The sequence below is a fragment of the Talpa occidentalis genome, unplaced genomic scaffold (genome assembly GCF_014898055.3).
Source record: "Talpa occidentalis isolate TD23 unplaced genomic scaffold, MPIMG_talOcc4v2.1 talOcc4.13, whole genome shotgun sequence".
In the NCBI taxonomy this organism is placed as follows: Eukaryota; Metazoa; Chordata; class Mammalia; order Eulipotyphla; family Talpidae; genus Talpa; species Talpa occidentalis.
Genome location: NW_023601322.1, coordinates 84,393,300 through 84,406,139, shown reverse-complemented (window position 1 = coordinate 84,406,139; position 12,840 = coordinate 84,393,300). Strand labels below are relative to the sequence as shown.

General features: G+C 34.1%; 1 protein-coding gene across 2 annotated transcripts in view; it reads left to right on the top strand.

Annotated features, from left to right (window-relative positions):
• HSD17B4 (hydroxysteroid 17-beta dehydrogenase 4) overlaps positions 1-12,840 on the top strand; it is a 66,953-nt gene that overhangs the window by 42,448 nt on the left and 11,665 nt on the right. For both annotated transcript variants that reach the window (XM_054694507.1, XM_037509470.2), the window contains exons 16-20: positions 2,306-2,409; positions 5,142-5,207; positions 9,874-9,943; positions 10,567-10,673; positions 11,655-11,741. In XM_054694507.1, the coding sequence (XP_054550482.1) occupies positions 2,306-2,409; positions 5,142-5,207; positions 9,874-9,943; positions 10,567-10,673; positions 11,655-11,741 (434 nt within the window). The remainder of the gene's footprint in view (positions 1-2,305; positions 2,410-5,141; positions 5,208-9,873; positions 9,944-10,566; positions 10,674-11,654; positions 11,742-12,840) is intronic.

Here is a 12,840-nt window from a genome sequence, read left to right as displayed (position 1 = left end):
AGAACAAGCAGATTGTGAAATACACTGCTGAGGGGAGCAGCAGGCGAGTCAGGAGAAACCTGACTCACTGCGCCATGTGGATAGCTCTCTGGCCAGGGATCAAACTCATGCTGCAGTGGCTGTGGATAGCTTCATCGGTTACCTCTTAATCCCTTGCACCACCGGGGAGGCTCTTTATATAGGCTCTTCTAGAGAAGAAAGGGAAGAGGGGGAGAAGGAGTAAACTGGGGTGGGGTGGGGAGCATGAGGCTTGTGAGGGTATTTGAGATTACATAATCAAAGCACAGAGTAAGAAAAATGGCTCATGTAGCGCACACAGGGGAGAACTCTGCAGGCCACAATGTTTTTGGCAGGAAGGAACACTTGGCCCTCAACTGATAAACTAGATTGCAGTATTTTTTTTTTGTGTTAATTCTTTGGTACTTGGAACTTATTTCACCACTGAACCATTCTTATAAATGGCAGTTAGGTTTCTGACTGTGCCTATTCAAGCCTATTGAACTTCTAATCAGTGGAAAGAAAAGATTATAGTTCAGTAAATGTGGAGATACTAGTGATAGAACATCATTAGCTAAAGATACATTGCTTATAATAAACTTATTTCAGAGTTTAAGAACAAAAAAAGTAGATATTCTCAAAAAGTTTGGAAATAAAGAACAATGGAAAGTTTCATATTATCTGATAATGGAACATAGACTTTATTGTTTTGTGTTAAATACATAGATGGTTATGCTGGATCTCCCTTTTTTTTTTTTTTCCTTAATCTATTGGGAACATATTTGATGCTCCTTAATGTTTTTTCTGCTATATTGTTTTTGTTAGTGCCTAGTGTTTTATCATGTCTTTCTTAGTTTTTTCCCTTCCTCTCTTCTTTCCTTTGTTTCTTACCCCTTTGTTTTAGATTTTTGTATTTTCTTGTCATTCCAGATACACGCCAACATTTAACTGCCATTCCTCCCGTTTTCTGATCATTCTACCTATACAGCACACCACTAAACAAAAGCTCTGCAGCGACCTTAGCTTTAATTTTTACTTATTTAACTGTGGTTTGATAATGCATCAGAGTGTATTTGAATGTGTGGATAAAGTATAGTTGAAATTAGATGCTACATTTTCAACGTAATAAAGATAAAAATTTTATTGTAATACAAATTGCCTTGCCTTTCCCTATTTTTGGTTATAATTAGTTTTTTCTTTAGTATGCAATTCGAAAGCATATTTTCTGCTTTCTGTTTTCCTAAGCTGGAGCTGCGGATAATACTCAAATTCTCCCTGGGAAATTTGTTGCTAGAAAGAAAGATAGCTGTCTTTAATTCATTTCTTGCTTCTTTGCTAACTTCCTCACTCGTGTCATTCATTGATTCATTCATTAATTTTTTTTAAAGATTTATTTATTTATGCATACAAGAACTGGGGTACAGGCCAGAGGTGTGGGGGGTGAGAGGATTCACCAGAGACAGAGTAGGGAACAGAACAGGCAGATTGACTGAAGTACACTGCTGAGGGGAGCAGCGGGCAAGTCAGGAAAGGTCTGCTGCGCCATGTGGGTTGCTCCCTGCCCGGCCGGGGAATTGAACTCGTGCTGCAGAGGCTGTGGCCAGCTTCATAGGTTGCGTCTTAACCCCTTGCACCACCAGGGAGGGCCCCGATTCATTCATTAATTTAATAAATGTTTGTTAGGTGGCTTTTCCATACCAGACATTATTCTATTTGCTGGGTACATATTGTTGAGGAAACAGCCATGATCCTCCTCTTAGAAAGTATATATCTTCATTACCAATTATTTCCTTTTTCACATTCCAGAATCTTTTTGAGTGCTTTGACAGAATGTCCCAAAGTTTGTGAGTGCAGTTACCTGTACTATATAGTGGAATTGTTTGAAATGTTGAGATAGAAAGAACTGAGATATAAAAGATGATTGGGGAGGTTTCAGAAGAAGTGAGAGGAACCACTATTTAATAGTCAAGAAAGGAATTGTGAATATCTTATTCTGTCTTTATCTTCCAGCGCTTGGGAAAGAATGAATTAATAAAATTAATGCTTTGTAGCCCAATCTTAAAGCAAAAAAAAAAAAAAAAGATAAACAGCATAACCATCTATGTATTTAGAACAACAATAATAATAACGTCTGTATTCTAGTATCAGATAATATTAAACTTTCCACTGGGCATCTTTAAATTACAAAACCATTTAGTATTTGGATTTTGTTTTTGAAACTTTCAAAGGAATGGTTGATCATATATTGATTAACCAGTTATGTCTCTTTAAAAAATAAAGCTTATTTTTTCTTTCATTTACTTTTCAGTCTATGCATATTCTGGAAAGGAACTTATATGTTACAATCAGTTCTCTCTCTTCCTTGTTGGCTCTGGAAGCTTTGGTGGAAAACGGACATCAGACAAAGCTAAGGTAGGCTGTGACTGCATAAGAAAAATAATTTGTGTAGTTAAGGACTTAACTATATTTTGAACTACTCCATTACAGTATGTGTAAGTCATAGAGAAGAGCTTCAGTAATTCACTCTTCTTTGATTCAGAATTTATTCCTTGCTTAGTAAATGTTGTTTTGCGATATCTAGAGAAATCTGTTTAAGTATAGTGTAACTGAGATAGTTGTGGTAATACTTTTACATTATTAGTAAACTTTGCAGCACCCAAAAGTCTTTAGAAAAACCTAACACATACAAGTGATCCTTGCATAAATTAAAATCTTTTTATTATTTAAGTATTTCTCTTTTATAAGGCAAATCTAGTTACTCTTTACTTCTCAAACTCTATCTAAAAGCATACTTTTCACAAAAATATTTTGTAACTTGAATTTTATGCTAATTTAACCTAGGCTTTAACTTATTGGAGATAATAATATTGTACTTTAATAAATATTCTGGAGTAAATAAGATAGTACTTAAACCTACCTTGAGAGACACGTTCTAGAATGTTGGTATGAGACTTGAGACTTCTCCCCTTTGAAACAAACATAACTGGTAAAATATATTTAAAAATACATATTTAAAATCTCTAGAAATGGTAACAGTAAAACAAAAAAATATTTATCCAAGAAAATTATATCTTGGTGAGAGGAGTGAAAATCTTTGGCATTTGAGCCTCAACTCTCATTCCTTCTTCTTTTCCTGCTCACCATGACAGAAACTCTACTCTAGGCATTTATAGCCAACAACACAGGATCCCTCTGCCCCCAGCTCCCTAACTAGGGCCACACTATCATCCCAAGAAGGGGCAGGTCACGTGCTTTTTCTCCCACCAGCTTTGTTCTGTGTTATAGAAACTATTTCTGGTAACAGTGACTAAGAGTTATAGGCCTCTCTTCTTCTACCCAGCCCGATTTGTTGCTTGGAGACTGTGTCACATCCATGCCAGGGTGAGGACTCTAGAGCCCTGATCACCCTTTTCCTAGCTTGCTTATAGGGTGGAGGTTCCATGCTGGGAGAGTTAAGCTGAGAACATCAGAAGCTACTCCCCTACCCTTCCCCCTTTCTGTAAAGTGAGGATGATACTTGGAGAGAAGTTGGCCACTATCCTTGCTCCTATCTCTGATGTGTGGTACACAGATTTTACCCAGGGGGCAAGGCAGGATGTAATAGTAAAGAATGCTGAAGCTCTTCCCAAAGAAACTGACTCATTTCTGAATATTTATTGAAAGTTCAAAATAAGAGTACTCTCAAAAACAAGATTAATTTAGTAACAAAAAATTAAGTGGGGCTGTTATCTCCATGAGAACAATAAACTAAACTAGCTCAGCTAGAATTTTACTAGATAGAAGCATGGAAAAGATGGCTAAGAAAAGCACTCCCAGGTGCATAAAAAGCCTCCAAGACTTGCATCTAAGATGACTACTTCTGCAAAGAAGCCTGACTTTAATTGAATATTTGCAGCAGTATATGCCTCAGGGCACTGTGGGAAATGAGAGCAGTCATCTGCCAATTTGTGGGGCCTAACTACTGAATATGATACCAAAAGAGGTAGGTCGTATAACAGATCAGGGAGAGACAAGGACCAAGAGCTTTGCTCAAACCAGTCATCCCAGGTGAATGCCCCTTGAGGAACAACATCAGGGACTGCATGCTCTGGGAGATAGACTTCATTAAAAGAGTCTAGCCAAGCAACTAATGATCAAGTTAATAATAACAGGCAGTCTTGGAAGGGAAAGGGGATTACTATCTTAAGAGTTGCTATAAATATTGTCTAAAATATCCAGCTATCAAAACAAAAAATTTTAAGACATGAAAGAAATAGGTGAGAATGACTCATGGACAACAAAACAGAATATTAACAGGCAACAGAAATTGCCTTTCATAGGACTTAATAGACAAAGATTAAAAAAATACTATAAATAATGATCAGAGAACTAAAGGAAAACATGTTTAAAGAAGTATAGTGAGAATGACTCATCACATAGGGAAAATCAATAAATAGAAATGATAAAACAATCAAAATTCTGGAACTGAAAGTACAGGTGAAATGAAGAACTTACTAAGGGCCTCAGCACTAGATTTCAATAGACAGAAGAATCAAAAAGCTGGAAGATAGATCTGCCTACCTGTATCTGTTTGAAGAACAGAAAGAAAGAAAATGAATTAAAAAACAAATAACGAGTCTCATTAGCTGTCTGAACATTGATGTAATGGGAGTACCAGAAGGAGAAAAGAGAGAGAGAAGTAGGAATAAATTGAAGAAACACTGTCTTGAATGAAAACATCAATCTGAGAAGCTCAGTGAACTCTGAATAGGACATACATAAAAATAAGGAGATCCGCACCCTTCCTTAGTAAAGTACGTTGAAAGATAGTGTTAATATCAGATATGAATTGTCTAATTTTTATTGTTACCATTTTTTGCACTGGGGGAAAGAGTTCAGTGTTTTTACTTTTTCTCTTTGTGACCTGGAGAATATATACTGGTTATATAATTCTTTCCATTTTAAAAGGGTCAGATCAGGAAAATCATAATGTAGATGAAGCTAGCAATTCTAAAATTTTAAATATTATCTCTTGTACTAAAATTAAAAAAAAAAAGCTTTCCATCTACTTGCGGATTTCATTATATTGAAAAATGGTTATTTATCAAACACCATATTGGGTAAAGAGGATAACAGTATTTAACAAATGATGTTTTTGATTCCAGGTAGCTGTAGCCACACCTAACAGAGCTCCTGATGCTGTCCGTACAGACACCACCTCACATAATCAGGTAAGAGTGAATTTTGGAAAAGTGATAAATCCATCTGACAGGTGATATTTTTAAATGTATGCCTCTGATCCCCTTTGGTTTTGTGAGTCCAGAAGTGGTGGTTATGTCCTGTAGCATAATGAAAATGACATAGTTCTGTGGTTGTAATTTGTTTTTTCTAATTTTTTACTTAACAAGTCTTTTCTCTGCTAAATAGTAAAATAAAACAAAAAATGACTTAATTATTGTCAGTTCAAAAATGGAGCACACTTTGTTCACCATGGAGTATTAGCCTGACTTAGAAGAATGTCACTGTAGAGAGCAGAATAAAAAGAACTAAAAGACAAATTTAAATCATCATTTCTTCTGTTGGGAAAAAAGCTGCATTGCTTTGGAAACAGAGTATTTTATGCTAAGTTTATTGTCTAGGCAAAATAAGACATCTTAGAAAAGATACATGTTTTATATTTGGCATAAATGTGTTATCTGATGGAGGAGATAAAATGCCCTATCTTTTAACAGATTCTGTGAGCATGCAAAGATTCACATGGGAAACAAAAGACAACTGTATATGAGAAAAGCAACTTTGCTTTTGTCAGACCTAAAGGTTCTTCTCTCAGATGTCAGAGCACTAAACACACAGATACAGAACAGGATAAGCAGAGTTCTGAAGTGCTGCTGTGACAGAGTGTGTAATGACAGCAGATTACAAAGTTCACTTATTTTTGATGCTAATATAGATATGCTTAATATAAAACTTTTGTAAGATTTATGTTTGGTAAAGGAATTAAGGCTGACACATACTCTGTTTTGTTTTGTACTACGTAAGTAGATGATGGACAGAACAGTACTCTTTCTCAGGTTAGTTTTTGCCATCAAGTGTTATTCCCATCCACTACTGTTTCTATCAGTTTATTAAGAATGCACCCATATTTATGTTTAATTAAAAGTTCACAGAGAACTTAATTTTATTAGGGCACTAAAGAACAGAAAGCAATCCATGGTTTCATGGTTCAGAAGACCCAACAATGCTCCTTTATTCTGTTGATACTTGGTTTCTGCTATAGTAAATGTATCAGCTAGATAAGAAAAGCTGAATAGTTTCCAACGCTTGAATTTCTACACAAAGCAAGTGGAGAGACTTCCTTTCTTTCACACTTTTTCAGATAAATAGAACTTTCTGTTAGCTTTTTAGCAGAGTATTTCGCAGCATGAGAAAACAATTTTTAAGAATTTTTTTTAATTTAAATAATGAGAGTAATAAATGATTCCACAGAGGTTCCTGACAATTTCATGTCATGTGGTCTTTTAAGAATATGATGAAAGGTACATACTATTTCTTAAAAAATAAAATAAAAAATAACTCACATAAAGTTTTGCATAAATTTCAGTGATTTTTGTGGTGTTGTGGACTAGATCAGTGCCACAGGAGATAAAAGTCAGAAGAAATGCGATCTGTTGTCAGGAGGTTGAAAGATACTTAGATACCCAAGACATAGATACTGGAGTAACTAGGATAACATAGCAAGAAATAATTAAGTACAAGGCTTTGAATTGTAGCATAAGTGCTGTAGACATTCAGAGAAGGGATATGCATTAGGGAGCAATGTACAGAAGAGTTTGGTAGAAAAGATAGGACTTAAGTAAATGACAGCGATATTGTCGACACACTCTTTTACCAACGATGTTGGACTTGCTCTGTGGCCTCAGGAGATAAGAAGTAATGATAGGAGACTGTAAGGGAAGACACGAACATGATGTGTGCTCAAGGAATAAGAACATTCACACTGGAGAATCATGGGAGATGATTACATAGTGTTTAAGGAAAAGCAGAAATAAGGAAAAAATTACCACTAACTTTTGAATCAGTAAGAAAATGGGCAGTCATATTTTTAGCTCTGACATCACTTCTGGAATATTTGATGTATCATGTCTTTAGAAGAGTTTCTTCCTCTTGAAACTGCTACATCTTTACAAGTGTACTTTGTAATTTTTTAAATAGAAATTCATCAACAGTGATCTAGAAAGAAAAAAGAATGAACAGATATCAGAAATTAGACTTTGCATTTGGGAAAATTGAAAACAGATATTTGTACTTTCTCCAGATATATATCTTATACTGTCTATTCTAACAGTTAAAATTTTTGCTATCATCATTTTTCAATAAAGTTAATCTTTAGTTTGTTGGTTATACTAGCCATTAAGATACAATTCTTTATTAAATTACCATATGTATAATACCTACTAATTATATGGACCTTTTTTCTTTTGTTTTAAAGCAATGATTTTTTTTTGTCATGTAGCTGTTCTCAGACAGTAGCAGGGCCAGAAGGTCCAAAATAGCTTCCTTCACACATTCAGGTTCTCAGTGCTGCCTCTTGGCTGCGGTGCATCTGTTCTCCACATGGCCTCTTCACACGGTGTCTCATCTTCAGGCCTTTCTGAATGACTCTTCAGGGGTGCTCTATTTAGATTTCTGGAGCTCTTTTCTATGTAGCTACCTCCTTTTTTGGTACACATACATTCCAACTGCACAGCTTTGCAGAGCTCTGATCTTTATGTTGTTAACTTACTGAGACTTTTCTACTGAGATTGGGTTTCCCTTCTCGCACTGCACTGTGAAAAGTGCCATTAGGCAGAAAGCTATGGAGGCTGCAGAGTTCATCTTGTTTGGTAGTCCTGCGATGCTCCAGTGTTCACTGGTCTGTGTGCTTTAGTAGATGGCAGAATTTGAGAAGGATTTTTAGTTAGCATTTAATTTAACTTGTGAAACCATTTTTAAAAATAAAATTAAGAACTACTTTACTCATAGGTACAAGATCCTCTCATACATATTTAATGTGCAAGTAAGAGTATATATTTTTTTCAGCTGTTTCGTGTGTCTGTGTTTTAGTGCCTTATATGTGAGGAAAATAAAACAAGCCTTTAGTTTTCCTTAAATATAAAAGTTCTTAAAAATAGTCAGAAAATGGGTTTTGACAATGTTCCTTATTATTTGGAGAATGATTAGCTTGCATTATGATTGATTTAATCTAAAACCCAATACTTGACTTTAGTCATTTCTCATGATGGATTTTTTTGTTTTTATTTATTCTGTTGTCTATAGGAAGCATGCAATGACTGAAATAATATGAAAATTTTCTTATTCCTTTAATATTTCGTTAGAAGAAAGGTTCTTTTAATTTATAGGAACGACATCTGTGAAATAAAGATACTGGTATTAATCATAAAAACTTGATTGTCTTATTCTTTGCTAAAATCTTATAAATTATAGTAATGACTATCATTTATGAAGATATTAATATTTATCAAAAAATAGTGCTTTGAAATTGGCTTATTGTCCTCTGAATTTTTTTACATGAGAAAAATTGAAGCTGAAGGTGATGAGTTTGTACATTAATGGCAGAGCTGACTTTGAACCCAGGCTTACTTGATGACAGAACCCATGATCTTTATGTTTGACAGCTTCGCTTTGAAGCTCTGTAATGTACTTTTTCGTTCATTCATCTCTAGCATGGTGATGTGTACTTGCCTAGTGTTTCATTGCTTGTAAAGTGCTTTTTTAAAAAAATTGTATAATCCCACAACTTTTTATACGGAATTTTACACATTCAGTGATTACTAATTTTAGTTCTATTTAGTAGACTCATAAAAGGAAACACTGACTCTTCGAAAAAGTAAATTACAGAAATATCATGAGGTGACAGAGGAGGGAAAGCTTATTAAAATTACTGAAAGCATGCTAAAAAGGAAATGATGTTTTCCTCAGAATTATGGGAATTGTTATTTTCAGTTTATGAAATTTGTTTAAAAAGAATAATCAATAATTTAAAAATCAGTAATTAAAGAAGGCCAAATGTGCTGACTTGGCTAGTTCACTCAATGTTTTAATAGTCTTGAAAAGCTTAACACAGCAGTTGATGAGAAAGGGAAAAAGTCTTGAGGCATGTCCAAAGGAGTCAAGTTAATTTACAGGTAAATACATACTGTTAGCTGTTTTATAAGTTTCTCCCCTTTAACACTGAAAAGTACTCTGTAGTTTGAACAATGCATAATCTAAATACTAAAAATTTTGATAACTTTCCCCTATTGCTGTTTACATCTTCTGCTAATCCCAGTTTATCTAAATAAAGAAGTGATGTGAAAATTTGGACTAAGCAGAAACTTCACCTTAATGGCAACCTACCAGTGTTTCCTTGCAGGATGAGCTGACATTCAGGAATTTAGTGTACCAGGAGAATGAAATTTTCTGACAAGTCTGATGATTAAATGTCTACTATTGTGTTATAAGTGTCAATTTAAAGCATCCATCAAGACAGTTCACATAAATTTTGCTTGGTTAAAAAGAGACTATAAACATTTACCTTATCTTCATTGTGTTTTAGTGAAAATAGATTGTTGGATTTCTTTTTTGACTTTCTGCTTAGGCAGTGAAAACCGTGTCACATATACCCAGATGTGGTTCCTAGGTCCCCTTCCTATGATTTGACAGTCTCTTGTCACCCACCTGATTTCATTGGCAGGTGCTATAAAATCTTTTTTGTCCAGAAAATTTTTTTATCAGAACCTCAATTTGGTATATATAATGATGTTTTTTATTGCTATGGCCAGTATTATTTCCTGTTTTTTAAAAAAGTCATCTAAGAAAACATGAGCGCTACTTACTTTTATAATCCTCTCTCCGTAGGCTGCTTTGTACCGCCTTAGTGGAGATTGGAATCCCTTGCACATTGATCCTAACTTTGCTGGCTTAGCAGGTGAGTTGCTAATAATATGGACTAATGAAAAATATTAGGCCAGTTATCAAATAATATGCTGTAGTTAAACACATTGCTTCTTTTGACTGGTAGTTTGAATCACATTTGAAAAAAAAAGCAGCCCTTGCTAAGGACATGAAAAGGTAGGAATGAAGTGTTCAGAAAATGGTTTATTTCAACTTTCAATTATGGTGAAGGGAAGCTCCTGCTAGTGCAGGGTCTAGGAGGGGACCTTAGGGGTGGGTATCTGAGATATGATGGGCTGGGACATTAAAGGCAAGAACAGGGACCTGAAAGGCTAAGGAAGGGTCAGCTACATACGTGGGCACTGCAATCACAATGGACTCTTTCACTGTTACAACCAAAGCTAAACAAAGCAACTTTTTGTGTTTGCAAAATTTCTCACAATCCTTTCTTGTTTTTTTTTTTTTTCTTTTCTGTTTTCCTTTTTATCATTTTCTCCCAGGAAGGATTATTTATGAAATATTTTCCTTGTTTCTTAGAATTGATGATATGTCATGTCAGTGCAGTTTAAAGACATCTTTTTAAAACCCTGAATTAACTATTCTCAGGTTTTAAATATGAAAAGTGCCAATATCTAACTACATTCTCTTTTTTGTTAGGTTTTGACAAACCCATATTACATGGATTGTGTACATTTGGATTTTCCGCCAGGCATGTGTTACAGCAGTTTGCAAATAATGATGTGTCGAGATTCAAGGCAATTAAGGTATATGCATATTGTTACATAATTTCAGCACCTTTTTTTATTTTAGGATAAGAAAAGGGGTTGCAGTGACTACATTTAAATGATACTATACTGAAGCAGCATTTGTATTATGTCGTTGACTTTGCAATCAGTATGTTTTCTTTTTACGATTACAATTTTAATAGATTAACTGGATTATCTTATAAATTAATTGGACCACATATGTATCAGCATATATACCTTAAAAAAAGCTTGAGATTTTCCATTGTAAGACTTTTTTTTTTACTGTTTTGCAATTTGCCCTAATTTAATTGAAAATGTTAAGTGGCTTTGTTTGAAGTTTAATAAACATAAGCCTACATCACTTCGATAACTGCATATTAGGGTTCCATCCATTATAAGTAACAAAAGTATCTGTGCACACAGTATCTTTGAAGAAGTAAAAGTCAAAAGATGTATGCTAAGTAAAGTTTAAGACAGTGTCAACTCCAAAAACTTTGATTTCTGTTCTATGTAGCAGTGAAAATGCATTTTCTGATGCTTTGCCCTTGATTAACACTTTATTCTCATGCTTTTCATTTTATTGTAACTATACACAGAACAACTGAAATAGAATAACAAATTATGAAATAAAAAGTGGTGTTATGTTAGTAAATACCCACTTCAGATCTCATTCCCCAGACATAATTAGTACCACCTTTAACTATGTCTTTTAAGTTATTCTGGTGATTGTATAACTTTTGTAGTATAATTATGCTTCTCTTTCTTGATTTGTCAAGATTAAATAGATTTGACTCCATATTTTGAAACATCAAAAATTAACTTACTTATGACTACATCCTTTCCCGGCAAGTTTTGTCATAATAATATTTTTAGTTCTTTAATGAATTTAAATGTATTTCAACTTCCATTTTCTCCTTTTATACTGTCTAACTTTCCAATTATTCCTCCCATATGTAGAAAGTTCCATTTTAAAACATTTTTAAATCATTTTTATTAAAGGCTCGTTTTGCTAAACCGGTATACCCAGGACAGACTCTACAAACTGAGATGTGGAAGGAAGGAAATAGAATCCATTTTCAAACCAAGGTATGAAAAATAGCATCAGAGGTAATCTTTTTTGTTACCTCACTCTATAATTATGTTCCATCTTAACATTTTTTTGGATATGAGACAAACTCTAGAATATCTTATTAAATCAGTGGCAACTTTTCACTGAAAATAAGATGCCTGTATACTCTGTTTTTCATGTTTTCTACTTTATGCTAAACTTGATGGGTGTCTGTGTATTAAAAGTGTATCTCCCTATAGGGTGAAGTGATTTCTGGGTGAAGTTGTTAGCAGTACTTCAGTAAAATCCTAAAAGGACATGTAATCATCCTTTTATTTGTAAATTTTCTAAAGATAAATTTTGTTGACTTCATTGACCAACTTGATGACGTTTTTGGCCTGAATATTTTGTACTATGTGATTGGTTTGTGTTGTAACAATTTACACCACCAAAAATAATGACAGCTTCCATCTGTTGACTATCTACCCATATATTCTGGAGCCCTCTTATAATTGTTTCGTGTAAGTTTTGGTTTTTTGCATAAGATTATTAACTCTGGAGGGGGCCACAGTGGACTATGGTAAAGGTGTGGGGGCCTTGGTGGTAGTTCTGATATTGTAACATACAATAGGATGCGATCCTCTAAATCATATACAATGTTGTAAACCAATACTGCATCAATTTAAAAAAAAAAAAAATGTTAGACACCATGAGTTCATTATAGGTTTTTATTTTTCCACAGTCCTAGCAATGAACAGTTTAGGAATAATTTCTATAGATCCAAACTTAAAGGTATTGAGAAATAATTTAATATCTAAATTTATATTCTTGCCATTTTGATCAATTCTAAGCATTTCTTCATATCGCCCCTCATCACCCATACTGGAACTACTCCTTTTTTATTGGTTACATATAGAAGTTTTTCTCTCCCTCCCTGTCTCCTTTCCTTTATGTTGTATTCTAAGAAACATTTTAAACCAGTGTTTCCAAATGATATTCTTGACTTAGTTATAAGGAAGTAATTATGAAAGTGTATTTTATTCCTAAATTGCCTCTTTCCATATTTGTAATGTATAATTTGAAATACAGTAGTTTAAAAATCTTTTTGTTTTCCCCAAAGTCTGATGGGAAGTAGTA